General features: G+C 47.3%; 9 protein-coding genes across 9 annotated transcripts; 3 read left to right on the top strand and 6 right to left on the bottom strand.

Annotated features, from left to right (window-relative positions):
• Positions 1–309: 309 nt before the first annotated feature.
• Positions 310–2,405, bottom strand: EDB93DRAFT_441706 (uncharacterized protein). Its single transcript, XM_041456381.1, has 17 exons — positions 2,210–2,405; positions 2,052–2,133; positions 1,990–2,003; positions 1,818–1,926; positions 1,739–1,756; positions 1,664–1,689; positions 1,582–1,607; positions 1,490–1,527; positions 1,407–1,431; positions 1,340–1,351; positions 1,265–1,280; positions 1,073–1,213; positions 959–1,018; positions 882–909; positions 774–831; positions 505–719; positions 310–450 (listed from the first exon to the last, which is right to left on the bottom strand). Exons 1-17 carry the CDS (start codon positions 2,296–2,298, stop codon positions 397–399), a joined length of 1,011 nt encoding a protein of 336 aa, XP_041312810.1. The 5' UTR covers positions 2,299–2,405; the 3' UTR covers positions 310–396.
• A 2,400-nt stretch (positions 2,406–4,805) lies between these two features.
• On the bottom strand, positions 4,806–7,579 carry EDB93DRAFT_442357 (uncharacterized protein). Its single transcript, XM_041456384.1, has 6 exons — positions 7,300–7,579; positions 7,182–7,244; positions 7,080–7,130; positions 6,920–7,028; positions 5,506–6,868; positions 4,806–5,455 (listed from the first exon to the last, which is right to left on the bottom strand). The coding sequence occupies exons 3-6, from the start codon at positions 7,128–7,130 to the stop codon at positions 5,017–5,019; spliced, it is 1,962 nt and encodes a 653-aa protein (XP_041312809.1). The 5' UTR covers positions 7,182–7,244; positions 7,300–7,579; the 3' UTR covers positions 4,806–5,016.
• EDB93DRAFT_442115 (uncharacterized protein) lies at positions 7,078–7,772 on the bottom strand. Its single transcript, XM_041456382.1, has one exon. The coding sequence runs from the start codon at positions 7,620–7,622 to the stop codon at positions 7,164–7,166; it is 459 nt and encodes a 152-aa protein (XP_041312808.1). The 5' UTR covers positions 7,623–7,772; the 3' UTR covers positions 7,078–7,163.
• A 1-nt stretch (position 7,773) lies between these two features.
• On the top strand, positions 7,774–9,534 carry EDB93DRAFT_442267 (RNA polymerase II transcription elongation factor-domain-containing protein). The gene is made up of 5 exons (XM_041456383.1): positions 7,774–8,195; positions 8,248–8,351; positions 8,407–8,490; positions 8,545–8,635; positions 8,694–9,534. Exons 1-5 carry the CDS (start codon positions 8,045–8,047, stop codon positions 9,452–9,454), a joined length of 1,191 nt encoding a protein of 396 aa, XP_041312807.1. The 5' UTR covers positions 7,774–8,044; the 3' UTR covers positions 9,455–9,534.
• Positions 9,494–11,368, bottom strand: EDB93DRAFT_442846 (ferritin-like domain-containing protein). The gene is made up of 6 exons (XM_041456387.1): positions 11,184–11,368; positions 10,904–11,127; positions 10,690–10,856; positions 10,304–10,637; positions 10,149–10,246; positions 9,494–10,091 (listed from the first exon to the last, which is right to left on the bottom strand). The coding sequence occupies exons 2-6, from the start codon at positions 11,022–11,024 to the stop codon at positions 9,615–9,617; spliced, it is 1,197 nt and encodes a 398-aa protein (XP_041312806.1). The 5' UTR covers positions 11,025–11,127; positions 11,184–11,368; the 3' UTR covers positions 9,494–9,614.
• EDB93DRAFT_1117890 (peptidase S10 serine carboxypeptidase) lies at positions 11,287–13,798 on the bottom strand. The gene is made up of 12 exons (XM_041448397.1): positions 13,397–13,798; positions 13,254–13,339; positions 13,173–13,199; positions 13,078–13,119; positions 12,926–13,025; positions 12,720–12,873; positions 12,544–12,668; positions 12,401–12,494; positions 12,228–12,345; positions 12,148–12,173; positions 11,679–12,092; positions 11,287–11,628 (listed from the first exon to the last, which is right to left on the bottom strand). Exons 1-12 carry the CDS (start codon positions 13,630–13,632, stop codon positions 11,560–11,562), a joined length of 1,491 nt encoding a protein of 496 aa, XP_041312805.1. The 5' UTR covers positions 13,633–13,798; the 3' UTR covers positions 11,287–11,559.
• On the top strand, positions 13,797–16,188 carry EDB93DRAFT_1218888 (uncharacterized protein). The gene is made up of 9 exons (XM_041451112.1): positions 13,797–14,074; positions 14,130–14,299; positions 14,352–14,520; positions 14,575–14,683; positions 14,733–14,814; positions 14,869–15,263; positions 15,316–15,357; positions 15,415–15,906; positions 15,956–16,188. Exons 1-9 carry the CDS (start codon positions 13,956–13,958, stop codon positions 16,088–16,090), a joined length of 1,713 nt encoding a protein of 570 aa, XP_041312804.1. The 5' UTR covers positions 13,797–13,955; the 3' UTR covers positions 16,091–16,188.
• On the top strand, positions 16,189–17,777 carry EDB93DRAFT_1117886 (NAD(P)-binding protein). The gene is given in 7 exon segments (XM_041448396.1): positions 16,189–16,339; positions 16,394–16,738; positions 16,786–16,990; positions 17,039–17,103; positions 17,123–17,281; positions 17,307–17,358; positions 17,413–17,777. 7 exon segments carry the CDS (start codon positions 16,302–16,304, stop codon positions 17,728–17,730), a joined length of 1,182 nt encoding a protein of 393 aa, XP_041312803.1. The 5' UTR covers positions 16,189–16,301; the 3' UTR covers positions 17,731–17,777.
• EDB93DRAFT_1117879 (uncharacterized protein) lies at positions 17,778–19,259 on the bottom strand. The gene is made up of 7 exons (XM_041448395.1): positions 19,014–19,259; positions 18,846–18,964; positions 18,553–18,787; positions 18,390–18,504; positions 18,149–18,339; positions 18,003–18,100; positions 17,778–17,949 (listed from the first exon to the last, which is right to left on the bottom strand). The coding sequence occupies exons 1-7, from the start codon at positions 19,198–19,200 to the stop codon at positions 17,833–17,835; spliced, it is 1,062 nt and encodes a 353-aa protein (XP_041312802.1). The 5' UTR covers positions 19,201–19,259; the 3' UTR covers positions 17,778–17,832.
• Positions 19,260–19,275: the final 16 nt, after the last annotated feature.

Raw genomic sequence — 19,275 nt, 5'->3', positions numbered from 1 at the left:
CAGGATGTAGACGAACTTGCTCTTTGATCATCATTCTTGATGAATATGTCGTCGGCTATAGATGTAACTCTCAAGCATAAGGTGTTGCGTTTTGGGTGTCACATGATGGCGAGGGAGAGACAGGGACCACCGACACTGACAGTGCAGCTCAGGTGGCGCACGCCCAGTCACAGACGCAGAGAAAAAAGAAGGGATAAGTGGTTGAGCACAGTGAACAGCTGAGCTCAGGTGGTGCACACACATGACAGTCACGCGAATTACTTCCGTGGCCCAGGATTCAAACGTTTTGCGCTTATATATGTTCAATGTAGATTCTTGTCCTCACACTAGCTGCGCGGTATTCTGATACAATGAAGAGACGGACGATACATGATAATGTATACTAGTACTGATACATCACACCGATGAGAAAGAATTCGTCTCTACAGTCACCTCAATGGGCCGATGTGGCTAAAGTGTGATAATCAGGACCCTTCCACTTTCGCCAATCACACAGCTACTTACCTTGGCAGATCGAGTAAGATGTACAACATCATCGCTGGGATGTTTAGACATATTTTTCTGGGATCCCTGGAATTCCTCGTCTTGGGACACCACAACGTTCAGATCGGGGCGGTAGATACCATGGCGCATTTGGACTTCAACAGAATTGTTAGTTTCTGCAGCGGACTGCAAGTAGTATCGCGCGTTCAGGAGGGCAAGGAACGAATTGACGTATACTGAAAAGGGGCCAGTGAATCAGCACGACATTCTGAGAATGATTTGGGTCATACATTTCGCCAGTAAAAATTCAATGCCGAGGAAGATGAAATTTTGCGGCATCATTGCGCACTGTAAGGGCTTAGAGACAAGATGGGGCAGTATAATTGTTGGAAGCTTACCGTAATCATAGCTGTCATTGAACATATGCTGCATGAAATATGAGTCAAGATGTGGATTGGTGTGGAAGGTGAAATACCTCGTCAGACAGCCTGTGTTGATAACGTAAGCCATGAGCTTTGTTAACATGGAATCGGTGCTAAGTACTCCATGTTGGTTATCAAATCCCACGACGTAAATAGACAGCTCTTACCTAGAGAATCCAGTGCGGGAAACAGTGAGGAGATAACATAGCGATGATGCAATAATGAAATCGACAAAAGTCATCGTGCCCAAAGTCATATACGTCGACCACTCGATTTTAAACAGATCCGAGAACACATGACACCGATAGCTACTCGCTATCAGCGATTTATATAATTAGGGAGCACGTTGTTTTACTCACATGGCCCAAATAAGGGCTGTCATTGGATTACAATGAGCCAACCATTGTCAAAGTACAGAGTTTTCGAACGCTCACCGATGGCAACACCTGAAGGGGAAAAAATCAAGATCGAGTGAAGAGGGATACCAAATGACAAACCCACCTGAACCCGAAATGACGATTACGCCCTGATGTTGCCATCATCAAAATCAATGCCATGATATGCGATTATCGATTTAAACCCACCACTACTATAGGGAGGACCTTTGATCGACCCTTGGCGACTGACACATTGAATTAGTCATAGAAACCTATTGGCTCGATAGAGGAATACATACCTATGCATATGCGATGAAAATATAGACTGCGATCATCACATGAGTCTTTCAATTCGGAGATAACAGTACACTTCTAACTTACAGATGTACCCCGTAGATAATTAGAACCTAAAATGGATGTGTAGGCGGATCGCAGTGCCATGGGAAAACCACTTACATCGATGATTATTTGAAGCTGCACGACGAGTCCATCAGTATCATAGCAGAGGCTGCACGAAGGTCCCAACAAAACTCACTTTGAAGCTCCACACAATTTCTGTGAGTGCGTCTATGTCCGCGTAGTGGGCAACTAAATAATAATACACACAGTGGACTATCAAGGCCAGATGCAGTGCGTCGAGTATCCTAAAATTCAAGGGAAGGGCGTAAACCCGCTGAGCTCGATGATGGCAAGTCGAGAGTACATACCAAAGCCAGGCGACCTAATGTAGCATCAACGACTGAACTGAGGGGAGGAAGCATTGACGTACGGCTAGCTTAGAGAACGATATCCCTGTGCCCTTGTGGGTCTGAAAGTAGACGAAAGCTTGAACGTTACTTAGACCAAAGAGACTGTTTTTCCGTGAGATATGTTAGGACGACAGGACCCGATGAAGCACTAAGCTTTGTGAGCAGATAGGTTACTAACATTGCTGCAAAGGTGACCCCAAGAAACAGTGCGCCGAACGTGCTCCCGAGGTGAAGTTGTGGGATGAGGGTCTGCGTTGAGGAAGACATTGATGTTGACTAAGGCTTGAACCCGTTCCCAGCAAAGCGAGGTTTGCGCCGTACTATATATCCCGCAGCCACAAACGGACACGGGACCAGCGCATAGATCTAGATCTGTTATGTGATTCGAGCTATGCGGCTTCTGTGCAGATAAGTATGTAAGCGGGCTTATAGAAGGAGAGTATACCTTTCAAGATGATGAAATACAGCCTCATGCAACGCCAGAAGGAAGATGAAACACCGCTTTACAGAAGTCCGCATCGTGTACCATCATGTGGTCTCTCATCATTACCTATCAAGCATGTACAAATTCTAGGTTTATCGAAGGAATCGGCAATAAGTAAATTATGCTGGCACAAATGGGAATTTAGGCAACCTACACGAGTTGCATTCTGCGTCATACACAGCTTTCGGTGGAGGCACGGCGATGCATCGTGTTGATGGTCCCAGCCTTCAAGAAGATACCGACGCGATTCGCTTGGTTAGCTTCGGCTGATCACGATGGTGCCTATCGAGGCAGTGTATGGGCGCATCGACTAGCTTGAAGTTAACTATAACTGGCATGGGATAGAAACTTATGATTAATACCTCAGAAACGACCTGAATTCATGGCGTTCACGCAGGTCCTCTTGGCGAGATTTATGTACAACTTGTGCATTGCAACACCGACGAGATTATAAGAGGTCCGGAAAGGCGTCAACCACGTTGCGTGTTACTTCATTGACTTGTTGAAGTTACTAGTGTATCAGCGCTCAGTGTAAGTCCCCGCGGAGTTTCGCTCACCTAAATTTCACCGAGTCCCTTGATATCCCGGTACCCTCGATTCTTGTTCCACTACTCATTCCAGCCATCCTTGTTCCTTCATGTCCCTTGCCGTAATGTCCGGGAGGGGGGATCTCATGAAGCACTGATAGAAAAACTGGGCTTTCTCGAGTGTTTCAACCAACATGATGACGGTCGTTAAGAGCTTGTGATCGAGTCAAGACAATTGATCTTGATCGGGGACACTGTATTATTACTAGTACTGAGTGTGAAAAAAAACTTAGTTTTGAAAGATCCAGCATGCGTCGTCCACAACGCGGAAAACAACCAGAATAACACCGAACACCGCCAAGCTTACTTCAGTGCTGTTTCAAGTCTTGACACGCAATGGCGACTACATATACCCAATGGATGCCCACAACAGGCCGACACCCAGTAGCAATAGCAACTTCACTGAGGCACGCACTCAAAGCCCGCAAGGGCGTAGCTCCACCGAAGCGCTCCAATCTCCCCGACAAGGATTTCTACTCCTTCAGGTGTACGAGGCCTTTTACTGTCAATTTCTGAGCATGCTGAAAGACACACAGCAGATAATTTCAAGTCAGAGTCAAGCAGATCCGGAACAGTAGTTCAATACCAGTGATCGCCGAGGCAAGTCAATCTAGTTTCTCATTTGCAGCGCGATCATGTCTGATGTACTCTATAGGTTCCAACAATCTGGGTCGATAAATTTACATTTGGGACAACACTTCGGTAGTCGTCGATGAAGTGCTTGCACAGCGGATAGGCCTCGTGCCTCTAAATGTCGATCCGGCCTTCAGGATGTGAAACAAGGCGAGTTGAAAAAGTTGCCATGGATGTTCTTCACGCTAATCTGTTTAACAGGTTCAAATGACCAGGCTACTGACTGCAATATGCCTGTGATTCGGTTTCGAGTGTTGGATGAATGCGCCAAAAGACACCACGGACCCAAGCAAACTGTACATCAATCACGAAGTCTTGTCCTCGCATCTGAAATAGGTCGCACAATTTTGAATAGGATGAGTCGGGGAAGCACGCACTAGTTCAGTTCGACGGTGTAGTAATTAGAAATCGTGATCGCGATGGTTGAAGGGACGACATACGATGTTAACTGAGGAGTCGATATGTAAGCTGTAAATTCGTTTGAAGTCAAAAGAGTCTGAGGGGTGAAACAATTAAGCAACGAAAATATCAACGCTAAGTTAGAAAGTAGGATGGACGATTGGGTGCAATTCTCGATGGAACGTTGAATGCGGTCAAGTTGAAAGATGCATCGATGAATGAGCGCTTACGAGGCTGCACAGGAACTTCAGGAAGTTACGGCCCAGCCGGTAGTTACCAGACTCGAAGAATGTCCTAAGCGCTCGGTAAGCGAACAAAATATAACCGGGCGTCATGCATTCATGCTTGCAATGCGCGACCCCAATTCGATGATCGAGCAAAGTGTGGCCATACTTTCTATCCAAATGGTGCATCATACCCTGGGGCGCAAAACTCTATGCGCACGTCCGAGTCATTCTTAAGAGATCCCTCGTGCCGGAGCAACTTTGCATTTGCTAGGATATTTTTGTTCCGATACTCAAGCCTGGGTGCTGTCCAGGCTTGAGATTTGAAGCGCGAAGCTTTGCGTAGAACTTCAGGAAGCAGCTGAATTCGAAATCGAACTATGTACGATACATATTAGCGGATGTGACTTGGCGTCGTGGTATGGACAATATTGCCGTGCTCGAGAAAAGCGATCCTCATTTGTGACCTCCATCGACTGTTTGGATCATCATAATGCATGAATGTCGTAACTGTGTGTGACTTCTGAAAATCGGTAGGAAGGTATCATATCTGTAATGCACGAGGCAGTCGGCCCATCGGTATCTGCAACTCGAACTGCTCTCCCTAATTAGAACCGCAATTAATTCACTTAGATATACTAGGGACGATAGTCACCTCTCATCGAACATCCTCCCCAACCGGAACCCGCGCTCCAAGAACAGCTTCCCTACGAGTTCTCAGTGCTCCCTCATACGCCTTACATGCCCACTTGAGAAATCCCACCTCTTTGCCCCTACCCTGCTCTACCAAACGAGCATGTAGCAATTCCACATCCGAAAAACTTAACAAGGGTGGGACACGCTCGTCAGGTGTACCAATGGCTGATGTGAGGCGCACAAGGGGGCGAGGCGTAGCGGATGAATTACTGAGAACTGTACGTGTCGAGAGGATGGGTGGTTTCGCAAAGAGGGTGATTGTACGTTTTTTAATGGCATCTTGACTGGGAGCATCTATATGAGCAGACGATGGATTGCGGGCTAGAGGTAGTAGCGCGGTCGGAGGATACCGCGATATAAACATGCGGATTAGTGCAATTGCACGATCAACATCACCATTTCTGACGAGTGGATTGGTATGACCATAAATGTTGGAAAATAAAAGACTGACAAAAGGTGAACTCTTCTGACATTAGTGTGCGCTCTCTCGACCAGCCTGGCAGTCACTGTCGTCTCTGTGAACCCATCGACCCACTTGCGCTCAAGCTCTTCCCAGCGCGCCCATAACTCATCAACCCATTTTCCTGCAATGTCACGTTCACGCGGCCTTGCAAGTGCACACTTCTCGAGTGCGTCGACATAAGTGCGTGAATCACCCATAAGGCCAACGCCAAAAGAAGAAAACAGCCTCTCAAATACATCACGCGCACTTTCGAGACTCGCATGCGAGTAATACACGGACATGTACGCATTGAAGAGGCGTGGTGTGAGTCTGACATTGAATTTTCCAGCGAGAGGGCCAAGAGGCATGTTAGGGGATGAATGAGAGGTAGGGTTGGTATCTTGAAGAATTCTTTGGAAGAGAGCCCGAGCCTCTGCAATGACCTCGCCTGATGATTGGGGCGGGAGGTGTGAAAAGGAAGGCATGGTACCCATATGCGAGAAATCGGTCGGGACTGTATCGCAATCTGAAGGCAAGTCTGATGAGCAGTCAGTAGCGCTTGCTAGCAATCCGTCTTGTTTTGGAGGAGCAGCTGGTGCTCGTGCTACAACCGCACCGTCGTCCAAGATCCTGGTTGCACCCCTTTTGAATGGGGGTCTATACGCGGCATAAGCGTGGAACATGTGTTGCATCATCTCCTCATTTAAACCCTCAGCTCTTACAGCTTCTGCCAGGATCCATCTAGCCCGCCCCAAATCGCCCACGCGCTTACAGCCATCCAGCAGAGCCGTCCAAGTACGCAGCCCACCAACCCCTTGAAGGTCCCCACCACCGACTTCAGAAGAACTGCCTCCAAAGCGGTCGCGCATTTGCCGTGCAAACCGGATGGCTTCAGAGACCCATTCTCCTCCAGCCTTCGCACAAACGCGGATGATTGCGTCGTATGCCCCAAGGGTCGGCACAATCCCCGCATCGAGCATCTCAGTCCACAGGTCTAGGGCACGCTCAGGTTCGGGAGCTAAAGGAGTCAAAGCACAGGTACGGATCATTACCGCGTAGAGATGAGCATCTGGTGTCGGGTGCGCCACGTAGCGCATGTGAGCGAAAAGGTCCCAAGCTTGTGAATTTGCCGCCAGTCGTCCCAACGGTACGTCCGGTGTTGAGGATATCGAAGGAGGTGAAGGGGAGGGGCGGACAGATAATAGCGAAGATATGATACGCGTATAAGACTTCATGGGAGCATGGAGCCCAGAAGCCTCATACTTGTGCAGAAGGTCGATGGCACGAGTGGGAAATGCGCGCGACGCAAAGACGGCCGGGTCACGCAGGTAGGCCTTGATGTGCAGATCTCGTTGAGTCTCGGAAGGTTTGCCTGTGTAAAAACATAGTTAGACAGTTGCAAGCGCATACATCAAATACAAACCGGTTAAGATATTTACCATGAATCCTTCCAATCGTTCTATATTTCCGTGCAGTGCGTGATGTCTAAGCATGATGTTGATGATGTCTTCAGGTGGTGTGACACCAGAAAGCTAACTTGTTCATGAGCATCTAAAAAAACAAGATGGAATTATAGTACTTACCTTCAAAGACTCTACTGCCCTTTCCGCACTAGAAAAATCTCCATCGCGCATCTATAAGATCTGTAAGTGCGTAACTCCATCTTTCTAAAGTGAACAACGTACGTAAATTTGCACCCGTTCTCTTACTTCAATTATGGCAGGTGTATCCCTGTCTTCTTCAGAGAGCTTCCTGACCTCTACACATTTTTGAGTCCGCGGTATTTCCAATAAGTCTTCGTACATGGAGGATAGCTCCTCATCCGTGTAAGAGAGAGAGCGCGCGACAGACTCCGAAGTTGCTTCCGGGACATCTGATGGTACTTGCATATTTTGTAGCGTAAGCACTCGCCTTTCGAGCTCGGACGTGGATGCGGAACTCTTGAATGCGGGGGAGGAGACCACTTTTGCAGACTCCGCAGGGCACCAGGCTCTTTGCCGATCATAGACCGCTTGGTGTAAGTTCCGTGGACCTCCCCGTTTTACTGATTTGATAGTCTTTGGTATGGCAGAGGTCGCGAAAATCCGACACTCTTTGACTATGACGGTAACTCGGAGGGAAGGCATGTGCCGGCACGTGACTATACACAACCTAGTTTCATTCACCTAAATTTCACCGAGTCCGTTGATATCCCGGTACCCTCGATTCTTGTTCCACACTCGTTTCAGCCATTCCTTGTTCTTTAATGTCCCTTGCCGTAATGTCCGGGAGGGGGGATTTCATGAAGCACTGATAGAAAAGCTGTTCAACCAACATGATGACATGTCGTTAAGAGCTTGTGATCGAGTTAAGACAATTGATCTTGATCGGAGACGCTGTATTATTACTAGTACTGGGTGTGAAAAAAACTTAGTTTTGAAAGATCCATGCGTCGTCCAACGCGGGAAACAACAAGAATAACAATGAACACCGCCAAGCTTACTTCAGCGCCGTTTCAAGTTACTACTGATCTAAGCGACAGTCTTTCCGTTCACCTCCTAGTCAAGTCATGGCGACTACAGATACCCAATGGATGCCCACAACAGGCCGACACCCAGTAGCAATAGGAACTTCACTTAGGCGCGCACTCAAAGCCCGCAAGGGCGTAGCTCCACCGAAGCGCTCCAATCTCCCCGACAAGGATTTCTACTCCTTCAGGTGTACGAGGCCTTTTACTGTCAATTTCTGAGCGCGCTGAAAGATACACGGCAGATAATTTCAAGCCAGAGTCAATAGAACCAAGCAGATCCGGGACAGTTGAAGTCAAACGCGGGAAAGACTCTACCAGCATCACTTTAGAACGCCCTAGTACGCAGGTATGGCGCATGGGCTATATCGAGCTTTCAGAACCTCTTTTGATGATTTTGTTAGGCGGGCGAGAACCATCTTTTCAAAGGGAATGAACAGTCGATGAAGGAGTATGATTGTGTCCTAATTTATGACGAGGAACTGGGTGTGAGTAACCGTTCTCTTGTATCTTGTTGGATTTAGCTTGTGACACTCCTCCAGACATTCACTCTTGAAAAGGTAGAGTGCTTCATGGGCTTTACATACGACAAGAAAGTCTCTTCTTCCAGCTCCAGCTTTGCCCGAAAGTCTCGTAAGTTGTCTACCTGGTACCTGATCGGGCATCGTCATTTATCCTCGGCGACTTTCAGCCTCTGCAGCAACTCCTCCCGCAGCACAGCTTCAAGACACAAGAGATTTGGAGAAAGAGCTAGAAAATGATCTCTTAGGGCTCTCAGATGCTGATGGTGAGGCCGTGGACGACTTCGATGACATTTTGGAAAAGGTCACGGGGCAAAGGCAGGAGGAAGAGGAAGAAGAGGGTGAGGAGATTGAAATACCTCCTCGCAAAGCTCCTTCACCACCTCCGCCCCCTCCGAAACCTAAAGTCTCTCGTCCTGTCGCTCCACCTCCCAAAAAGCACGAGTCCGAACCGAAGCCAAAACCCAAACCCAAGGAAGTGCCGAAGGCGAAAAAAGAAATCAATACGTATAGAGAAGATTCCGACTTGGAAGAGGTTCTTGATTTTGGTCGTCCCGCTCGTCCTTCAAAACGTCCGAAGCCGTCCGTCTCAACCGGATTGGCCTTGCCAGGGACGACGCCTTCTTTCGTGCCTCCTGCTCTTCCCACAAAGCCTGTGGCAGCAGAATCGGACTCTGAAGAAGACTGGGATGAAGTTACCCACAATGATCCGGTAGAGGAGGAGATAGATCTTGACGCCTTCGGGCGGGAGATGGAAGCAGAGCTCGAAGAAGAGTCGGACGATGATATATTGGCGGCAGCAATGTCTCCAGATCTTGAACCAGTGGCAAATGTCTCTGGACGACCCATGTCGCTCAATCAATTCGCAGGTGGTCAACTCAGTGCAGATGAAGACGATACAACATCCAGTGAGGATAGTGATGAAGATTAAGCCCACTTCTTGCACTACATTCTATCGTTGTACAACTTATGTCCTATGAATTATCGTCCTTTTCTATCAATATTCCCTAAAGTCGTCAGTTCAGTCCTGATGTACTCTAGATATCTGTGCAATATAATTCGATCCAGCATCTCGTATCAATTCTCGACATTTATCTCGAACCCATAGATGGCACAGCACTCCCGAGAATACTACTAGCTTCAGATGGCGAGATTGTTTTGGTCACAGCCGTCCAACTGGGAGCCATGGAGTTGGGCAGAGAAGTAGACGGCACGGTTGAAGTGACTGTACCGCTCACGACTGTGCTCGGAGTGGGAGTGGGTGGAGTCAAAGTGACTGTCGTTGGTGCCGCAAAAGACGTTGAGGTGCTACTGGTGGTCACAGTGGAGTTGAGACCAGGACGTGCTGCAATCGCCAGCGCATCCTGTTGATTGTCGATGAAGATCATCGTTGGACCTGCAACGATGGTGCCAGTCGCGGCGTCGCGAATGTTATTCGCGAGAGGCTGACTACTGTTGGTCACGAACACAAACATAGGACCAGTTACATTGGCCGGGACGCTACAGTTGGATAGTGGTTGTGAGATAGCAACAGGCAAGCCGCCGGCGAGGAATTGACAGGACAGTTCCTGGCGTAAGTAACGCGTAAGTTGTTGTGCGATAAGCCAACTATATGGATGACATACCTCTACCGGAATCGTTCCGTTCAGTGCAGCAGAAGTAAAGTTCAACTTCGTTCCTGCTTGAATAGAACCAGGATTATTAACTTGGAGCGGCACATTCGCTATACGAGGGTGTTTTAATGTAAACGAGAGGACAGTCGATTACACCAGGTACGTACCTGGAATTCCAAGGTTGCATCCAGAAATCAATCCCCCTGTCAATGCAAGAATCTCAGATGGATTCAAAGCAACATCAAACGCCTGAGGGATCGCGGTGCCCCCTGCCAGCACATTAAGAATAGTTTGGTGACGCGCTTCAACTGTCATAATGGTGGCAGCTGCGGTGGCGAGGACCGTGTCGTTGATCAAAGTCAGGGCACCAAGGTAGGCGCTGACACCAACATTTTCAACTAGTCTCGCTGCCGCTACCATAGTAGGTACATCGGTGAGCAAGGAAGCAACGTTGAATGTACAATTTGACACTGTTTGACCGCCCAACGCATTAATGGCGGACTGAGTGGGTGTTAATGTCATTCTCATGGACGTTACATATGATTTGACACACCTGTAATGTAGTTGTATGTATGGCCTCATCCTGGAAGATGGCCTGAAACTGTTGCAAGGGAACCTGAGCCGAAGCAAAGCCCGCTGCCGTGAAATCTGACTGGTTGAACTTTTGAAGGGCCTGCGCATAAAAAGTGGACTCAAGCTGCTCCAGCACGTTGGCAAACTCTGTTCTATCATGAACGCTTGATCTAAACTGATATAAGAACACTCACGAAGAGCCACCAATGTGGAAGAGCTTGTAGACCGTGCTATTGGACGTGCTGTGGCTGGAGCTAGCAGCTGAAGCAGGGCGAAGCCAGCGCCGCAGAGCGAGTATAGTGAAGTGAAAACCATAGCTCGAAATTAAATGGAAGTTCTACGAAAAGGCGCAAGAAAAGATACGAAGGAAAAGGTCAGGTGCACCTGTGCAACCCGAGTGAAGATAGAATAGGGGATCCTGGGTAGTGCAACAATTTGTAAGCGATGTTCATCGAATCCATGCGGCAAACATACCTCAAGGGAAAGCCTACGAACAATAAACGGAGGTTGCAGAAGAGGGTGGGCAACACCGTACGCCATCACGGTAAATGCTGTTTTAAGATTTATCTCAAGCACAGGTGATTAGCTGTGCCGTTTACAAATTTACAATGCACTGTTATTGCAGAGAAGGTATCTGTCTGGGCCTGACAACGGTTTAACTGCGTTGCCATCATATTGTTATCGTCGGCATGATTGACAAAAAAAACTTCAATTTCAAATCAGATTCATTGCAATTTGCAACTAAGACACAAGGACAGATCTTCTTCGACAATTCCTTGGCTCGACGGCTCGATCCTAAAATAGCGATGCATTGAGCGGCTGTGTCGTCTGTGTGCATGTCTTTGACACCTTAGATGGCCTGATTGGCGAGCCATCTGGAAACTAGAGCCTGTGATTCTGCAGGTTTGTCATGAGGGACGTATAAAAAGGGTCAGCAAGAAGGCGGAGCTAGAGTGACGAAAGACTCATCATGTGGCCAGCATCTAGCACTGTAACAAATGTCAAAGGGCCAACATTCTTGGTTTCACCCGCTTTTTCTCCATTGACGTACCAAGACCTCCAGCTCTCTTTCGCGTATGCAGAACGTCCCGTCCAATCTAATTTATCCACCCATAGCTTGTTCGCAATCCAATTACACTGCCAGTCATAAGTACCAGCGTAAATCAACACCCTAATGTTCCTCTCCAGGAGGGCTGCAACGTAGTCTTGGGTGTGGTGTGCCCACTTATCGAGGTGAGAGACAAAGTTTCGCCCGACAACACTAGAGCAGAGAGAAAATGCACCGGGACTTTCAGCACCGAGTATCTTCCGTGTCTCTGGTGCATCAAGGAAATCTCGGATAATGGCGTCTCCTGCGTAGCACAGGTCTTGGTCTTCACAGGTCTTTGAGTGAGCAAAGTAAGCAAGCTACGTCATACTATTTTAAGGAACCACCGACCATCGACACATCGTACACATTCCGACCTTACATCCAAAAGTAATTCAGTGGCGATTTGCAGCGAGTCTTGTTCAACTTACCGCTTGCCCACATTGCAGTGCTAAGCTGTGCGTCACAAAAGGCAACAGCAGCCTCACAATTCGTGTGATCAAATTGATTGATGCACCCATCACGCATGAAAGCTTGACACCGAGGTAACTGTGTGATGCATCATCAGGAAACGAAGGGACAGTGAATTAGGATAAATACCCACCGCTGATCTCATGCGCACACAAGAGCTAATTTGTTGAAATGGTATTTCTAGGGCAGCAATGCCGCATTCAATCTCATAACGCCCTTGGTATAAACTAGGATTCATGAAGAACTGTTGAAACTACAATAAAGTCATTCACTCACGTTGAGATATCAGTGATACCGTTCCCGATCAGGACGCTATGAAGGTTGATGGTCGGTCGTCCCTCTGCCTTGGCGATTTGATTCTGATCATAGATTTCGCTAGCAAAGACAGGAAGATACCGCCCCTTCAATCCAACATTATCAGAATCATACAAGATCATGAATATGTTACTTACACCGTAGGATTCACCAGCAAGGTGCAATGGCCTACCCTCAAATTGTTTGAAAACCTCGAAGAAAATTGTGAGGAACGCGTGAACATTCCGAGCAGCATCCTCCGTCGTCTCAACTGTTTCACCAAAGTCGGCGTATGAGTAGCCTACCCCAACTCTATGTTCGCAATATCAATAATAAACGTAGATGACCCAACGCATGAACTGACGGTTGGTCCAGGAAGAAAACATTGGCTTCCTTATTCCATGAGTATGGGTTCCATTTGGTACCATTTGAGGATGAACCATCGACGTCGATGCTACATGGCCCTAGCGTTCAAACTGTTTGGATGAATCGCGTCATATATAGTGATGACCGCACCGAGTTCAAATAACAAGCCAAGTGAGGCAGAACACCCGGGACCTGCCATGAGTTGTGATGAGGAAAAGAAAGGACCTAGCGACACAGCACATCACCTCCGTTGATCCACATCATCACATCATCTAGAAAGTACCATCGATTTAATACGGAGGACGCCGAAACAATAAACTAAGCACCGTTTTCTGGATTTCTGCGGCTTTCAAAGAAGTAGAAGAACAAGTGCTTTGCTCCCTGATCGACATCAAGATAACCGGTGTACACACTAAACAAACGTTCACGTGAATCTCCATTCACATTTCGTCCAAATCAAAGTACTCACGATACGGTGGGGTCGCAAAAGTCTGACTTTTTGATACGAACGGCGTGGTGAGGGAAGCGGGCATGAGACAAAGTTGTGAAAGAGTCTACAGATGTAAGAGAGGCCAGGCTTTCTGGCACGATTGGAAGAGTATTTGGAATTGTTTCATTGTGGAGCTTATCATCCGTGAAAATTAGCTGCTCGCGAGCACCAATGCCGACAGCCAGTGCAAGTAGAGCCACTGACCTGATAAGCATGTCTAATTGATGTCTCGAATGTAGCGAAGAAGTCTCGGTTTCGGACGGTATTTATGTGAATATCTGGAACCGAGACTACTCCGACGGACCACGCAGCGGAGGAAAGTTGCACATGTCAAACTGAAGCACCTGACATGGATGTACATGGTAACAGCAGTTGTAGGCCAGAGTCTTGGCGGAGGCGTGACACGATGACACTGTTATCGCAGATTTCCCAATGAGGTCCGGCAAATTCCGGCAAGCGCAATTATACACTTTAGTTTTTCTTATTGAGCTCTGCAGCAAAGATTTGCGATTGGTTCTGGTTATCCCACTCTTTCAAAATGCTGGTGTTGTACGAGACAGCGATGGGCTACTGCCTGTTCAAACTGTCGGACTCGGCCAAGCTCGAGTCAGCAGATCTGTATAAAAGTTTTGAAACGCCAGAGAAGGCGACAAAATTGTACGTTCAAGATGTTCATGTATTGGAAACAACTCAACCTGGTTTGATGGACAAGGTTGAAGTTGAAAGCGCTTCACCGTTTTACGTCTACTGCAAATGCAGTAGAAGATATTACTGCTGTGCAGGAAGGTAAACTGGGGAAGGGTCTGAAGAAATTCTTAACTGAACAGGTGGTGGAGAAAGCAAAGCGGAAAGAAACCTTGGTAGTAGTCGACCCAAAACTAGGTGCGTTGCGTTATCTGTGTCATCATGCATGCCATCTTACACTTGTGACAAGCTCACTCCATCTCGAAAAAATTGAGCATCCAAGTCACTTCTCCTGCACCACCAGAAGATCATAGTGACTTGTGGAGGGGTATCCGAAGTCAAGTTGCCTCATTACTTGAAGGCCTTGATCCAAAAGATCTTGCTACCATGAGCTTAGGTCTCAGCCATTCGCTCTCGCGGTGAGTTTATGAAGTCAAATTGCGAAAGGCAATGTTTGCGACATATTCCGGCAGATTTAAACTCAAGTTCTCTCCCAACAAAGTTGACACAATGATTGTGCAAGCCATTGCACTACTGGATGATCTCGATAAAGAAATCAATATATATTCCATGCGAGTTAAAGTAGGAGAGTTCATCGAATCTCAACGACCGAAATCTCATTAGCGTCTAGGAGTGGTATGGATGGCATTTTCCCGAAATGGGGAAGATTATCGTTGATAACCTTGCCTATGCTAAGGTTGTACGGGCAATGGGTAAGTTTGGCGCATTTCTTCAGTCCACTGTTTGGCCGATACTGTTTGGTCCAGGTTTCCGCACGAATGCCGCTACGACAGCGTTTGAAACCCTACTGCCAGAAGATCTTGAAGCTGTTTTAAAAGCTGCTGCTGAAATATCCATGGGAACCGAGATATCTGACACCGATATACAGCATATACATGCACTATGTGACCAAGTCATATCCATAACTGCATATCGTGCACAACTTGCAGAGTACTTACGGAATCGCATGAACGCAGTGGCACCAAATCTTACTGCACTAGTCGGCGACCTTGTTGGAGCACGACTTATATCACATGCTGGAAGTTTATTGAATCTAGCAAAGCACCCAGCTAGTACAGTGCAAATTCTCGGTGCAGAAAAGGCACTGTTCCGTGCCCTCAAGACCAAACACGATACCCCAAAATACGGACTCATCTATCATGTGGGTTACTGATCGTTCGTTCTCGTTTGTCCAACCCGCTTACATTACATAGGCCTCCCTCATTGGTCAAGCACCCCCAAAATTGAAGGGCAAGGTAATTTACCTGCTTCGAAAACCTCAGAATTCGTCAGGCTGACCTGTTGCCATTGAGATGGCCCGTATGGTTGCCACAAAAGCCGCACTTTCAATCCGTGTCGATGCATTGACGGACGCTGATGGAAAATCAGAAGAAACTGCTCCTTCAATAGGTCTTGAAAATCGCGCAAAATTGGAGTCTCGCCTACGTGCCCTGGAACATCAAAACGATTTGTCTGGTGTGCGAAGATTTGCAGACAAAAACCAACAACCACAACGCTTTGAGATGAAGGGTCAGACCAAGACATACAATACGGCCGCAGATGCTGTGGACTTGGTTCCAGCACAACGTGACCCTCTGGAGCTAGCTGTGAAAGCTGTTCTCGACGTGAAAGAGGAGAAGAGGAAGGAGAAAGAGGAGAAACGTGCAAAAAAGAAAGCCGCCAAAGAGAAGAAGGCGAATGAGGAGTCAGATGATGACCAAATGGACGTCGAGGAGGAGAAGGGACACAAGGACAAGAAACGAAAGAGAAGAGAGAGCGAGGTCAATGGTTTCGAAGCTCCCAAGGTAGGCCAATTCATACTCTCATCTTCGCAATTTTATCAATAAACTACAGGAGGATGGAGAAACGGAAGCAGAACGCAAAGCCAGAAAGAAGGCACGCAAGGCAGAAAAGGCTGCGGCTGCTGCAGCGGCTTCTCAAGTGGACAGTGACCCGCCGAAGAAGAAGAAAAAGAAGACGGAGGTGTAGTCTATCGTGGCATGAGAGTTGTAGCCTGTTGTTATTTCTAGCCTTCGCACTGCTTCACATTGCCGCCTTCTTAAAATATAATATTTTGGATTACTTACATTGGGAGGAGATTCTCGCCTTCAAGTCTGGCGTAACGACTATCAATTCGCTAGGCAACTACTAGCTAGTAATCACACGAGGAACGTCTCACGCACGTCTTTCTCTGGGTGTCATGTCGTGGCCAGTTATCGTTGTGACAGGTGCAAATAGGTGCGGCGAGCCAAGTTGTTCATAAGTTGGTTTCTCCTACTGAAATGCGCACAGCGGCGTCGGTTTGGGAATTTGCCAGCGTCTGCTTGTTCAGCTAATATCCAAATCTCCAACAGACGCCCAACCTCATTACAACTTTCACGTCCAAAAAACGACAACCAACGACGCCTCTTTCGATGGGTTGACTCTAATTCTTGCTTGTCGTAGCAGACAACGAGGAGAAGCTGCTCGCGACAAACTATACCAGTTTGCCGACGAACAAGTTTGTCACCTTGAGATACTTCCAGGCTACGACGGACATGCCGAGACCTTTAGAAAACACCTAACCATTGTGGTCCATACCGTAGACTTGTCGCACATCCAAACAGTGTTCCGATTCGCTGACGAAATTATCAAAACGTGAGTATTCGGTGTGTGCGACGTGCAAATTGTTGACGGCACTCTAGATACCCATATGTCTCGCATCTCATCTGTAATGCAGGAGTTGCTTCTTTCGTCGGCATTAATTGGCGTTTAGCTATCAAGCAATACGCCACGAGCTGGGTTGAGGCCGTGACATCTCCTACATACTACACGCAAGAAGTTGGACAACTCAGTCAAGACAGGTTAGGGTGGGTGTGGCAGTGTAACGTCTTTGGACACTATGTCCTGGTACGTGCAGTCGATCTCGACCTCATCTTATATGTTGATTCGCTCCAGTTTCGAGCTCTGAAATCTCACCTAGCAAAATACCAAATGTCTACTGGCGCCCGCGTGATTTGGATGTCAGTCTCATGAATCAAGCCCAGTTTATTACGATCCTACAGACTGGCAGTTGATCAAATCTGCGCATTCCTACGAGAGCTCAAAATTCCAGATGGACTTGATCGCTCATCAACTGGATCAGGCGTCGCTCGAAGACTCTGACAAGTTACCCACGCGACACCTGATAGTACTACCCTGGTGTAGCTGGCACAAACATCGCCAGCGCGCTTTTAGGTACTTTCTCAACAATGTGCATGTTCTTTTCTTTCTATCTCGTGAGTTATGCGCTGCTGTAGCTAATCCATTTCTAACAATTCCAAATGTCTTAGGCTCGTTTTCTTGGATCTCCATATCATCTCATAACCGGGTTCAAGGCAGCTATCTCTGCAGTACATCTCTGCTTAGTGCCGTTGGCTTGCCTTCCTACAGTTAGCTCGACAGAGTTCGATGATTCAGACCCTACAGCTACAGTTGAAGTGGGCTTCCGTTATGTCTCAGAATGTGACAGATGGGGCAAGGAGCGTGTTGGCACAATGAAGCTGATGCGTTCCAAAGAGCACAACAAGCAGTGTGACGACCTCATGGACCATTGCGAGCGTCTTTTTACAGCATTTTGTGAAGCGGAGGGACGTTCATTACCTTCTTAACGAGCCCACGAGATATATCTTGTCAAAAATTATGTATGATCGATCGAGCGAATTATTATTAGTGACGGTGATAGTATTTAAATCGGGGGAACTGCCGCCAACTCAAGATTGCGATGGCACCTCTACTGCAATTGTTGGTGTCGAACGGAATAATGGAATTGTTCGTATGTTATCCGGTGCACGACCTATAGCGTCCATCTTCTTGCGGGCACGGTCAGTCTAGACAAAAATAAGTACCCAGTCATTGAAGCCAGCACATAGCCTGAACTTACTATGACAGAGCTCGCCATGCCTCTCTCCAGACCCTCCAGCAGTGTACAAGCCTTGCAGAGATCATTACTAGACATGTATCCACATCTTTTGCATGTTTCTGCGGAGCGAATCAGTATTATCACTATGTGAAAATGACATCACTGACGCTGGGCCTTTTGAGCTGCCTTGATTTCTTCCTTAACTTCAAATGCTTCACCAGAGTGAATGATATCTATGATGGCACTGGGTCTAGCAGCTTCTAGATCTTTCAAAAACGTCCGTGCATGTCCTCGATAGGCGTCGGGCGAATATATACATTCTGTTGAAAAATAATCGAGTTTTTTAAAGTAAGCGTACCTACAAAATCAACCTAGTCAGAACAAAACCACCTCTGTCACAGTACTCACATAACAATTTCCTTCTCATAAGCGTACTTGAAGGGCTTGGATCGTTTGATTGTATCCTCTCCCTGGGTACAAATTGAGGTACACCGCCCAAGTCGAGCAATATCGCCACGCATGACTGTAAAAATGGTAAATGCACTGCCTTAGACATTACAATTCAACGCACTATTCATGAGAACAGTCTCCGCAATGTCATCTGCGTTGTGCCCAGTGACAATGTGATCGACGTTCAAACTAGCTGCGCCCCTGTCAAGGGCCTGCCTGCGAAAGACGCCACAAAATGTGCAGTTATTTTTCTTTCCTATTTGTTCGACTATGGCATCCATAGTCCAGCCATAGAGTTCATCATATGAAAGTATCTTTAGGGGCATATCATATTGCTGATGATTCCGTTTTACTGTCTGCATGAGGTTTAATCAATATGCAGGATCCTCCGATATAGCGCACTTAATAGCGCACTTCTAAGGAGTCATCTCTATAACCTGTGATCCCTTCATCAATAGACAAGAGAAATAAATCGAGGCCATAATTGTACCGCTCGTTCAAGGTCTTCATGACGTACGCAAGGACGGTGGAGTCTGCCACAAGAGCGATAAGATGCCAGATGATTCTAAATCGTAGTCTCACCTTTTCCGCCTGAAGCACCGATTGCAACATGATCGCCTGGCTTGAACAGCTCCGCTTCTGTGATTGTATGATAGACTTCCGTCTCAAAGACGAAGAAGAAGCAATTCTTGCAAATTTGCTGGCCTGTTTTAGGGCGTTTCAGAATTGCCTTTGCGTCGCGGCATAGAGAGCACGATGTTGGTGCCATGTATAAGTTACAAGGTCTTGTCACCAGCCTGAGTGAGTGTGGTGAATCATTAATGTGACCTGCTGCCAGGGGTCC

Source organism: Suillus bovinus, assembly GCF_016758785.1.
Source record: "Suillus bovinus strain UH-Sbo-P2 chromosome Unknown EDB93scaffold_3, whole genome shotgun sequence".
Taxonomy (NCBI): Eukaryota; Fungi; Basidiomycota; class Agaricomycetes; order Boletales; family Suillaceae; genus Suillus; species Suillus bovinus.
Note: the sequence above shows the minus strand (reverse complement) of the source record. Positions and strands in the feature narration are given on the sequence as shown.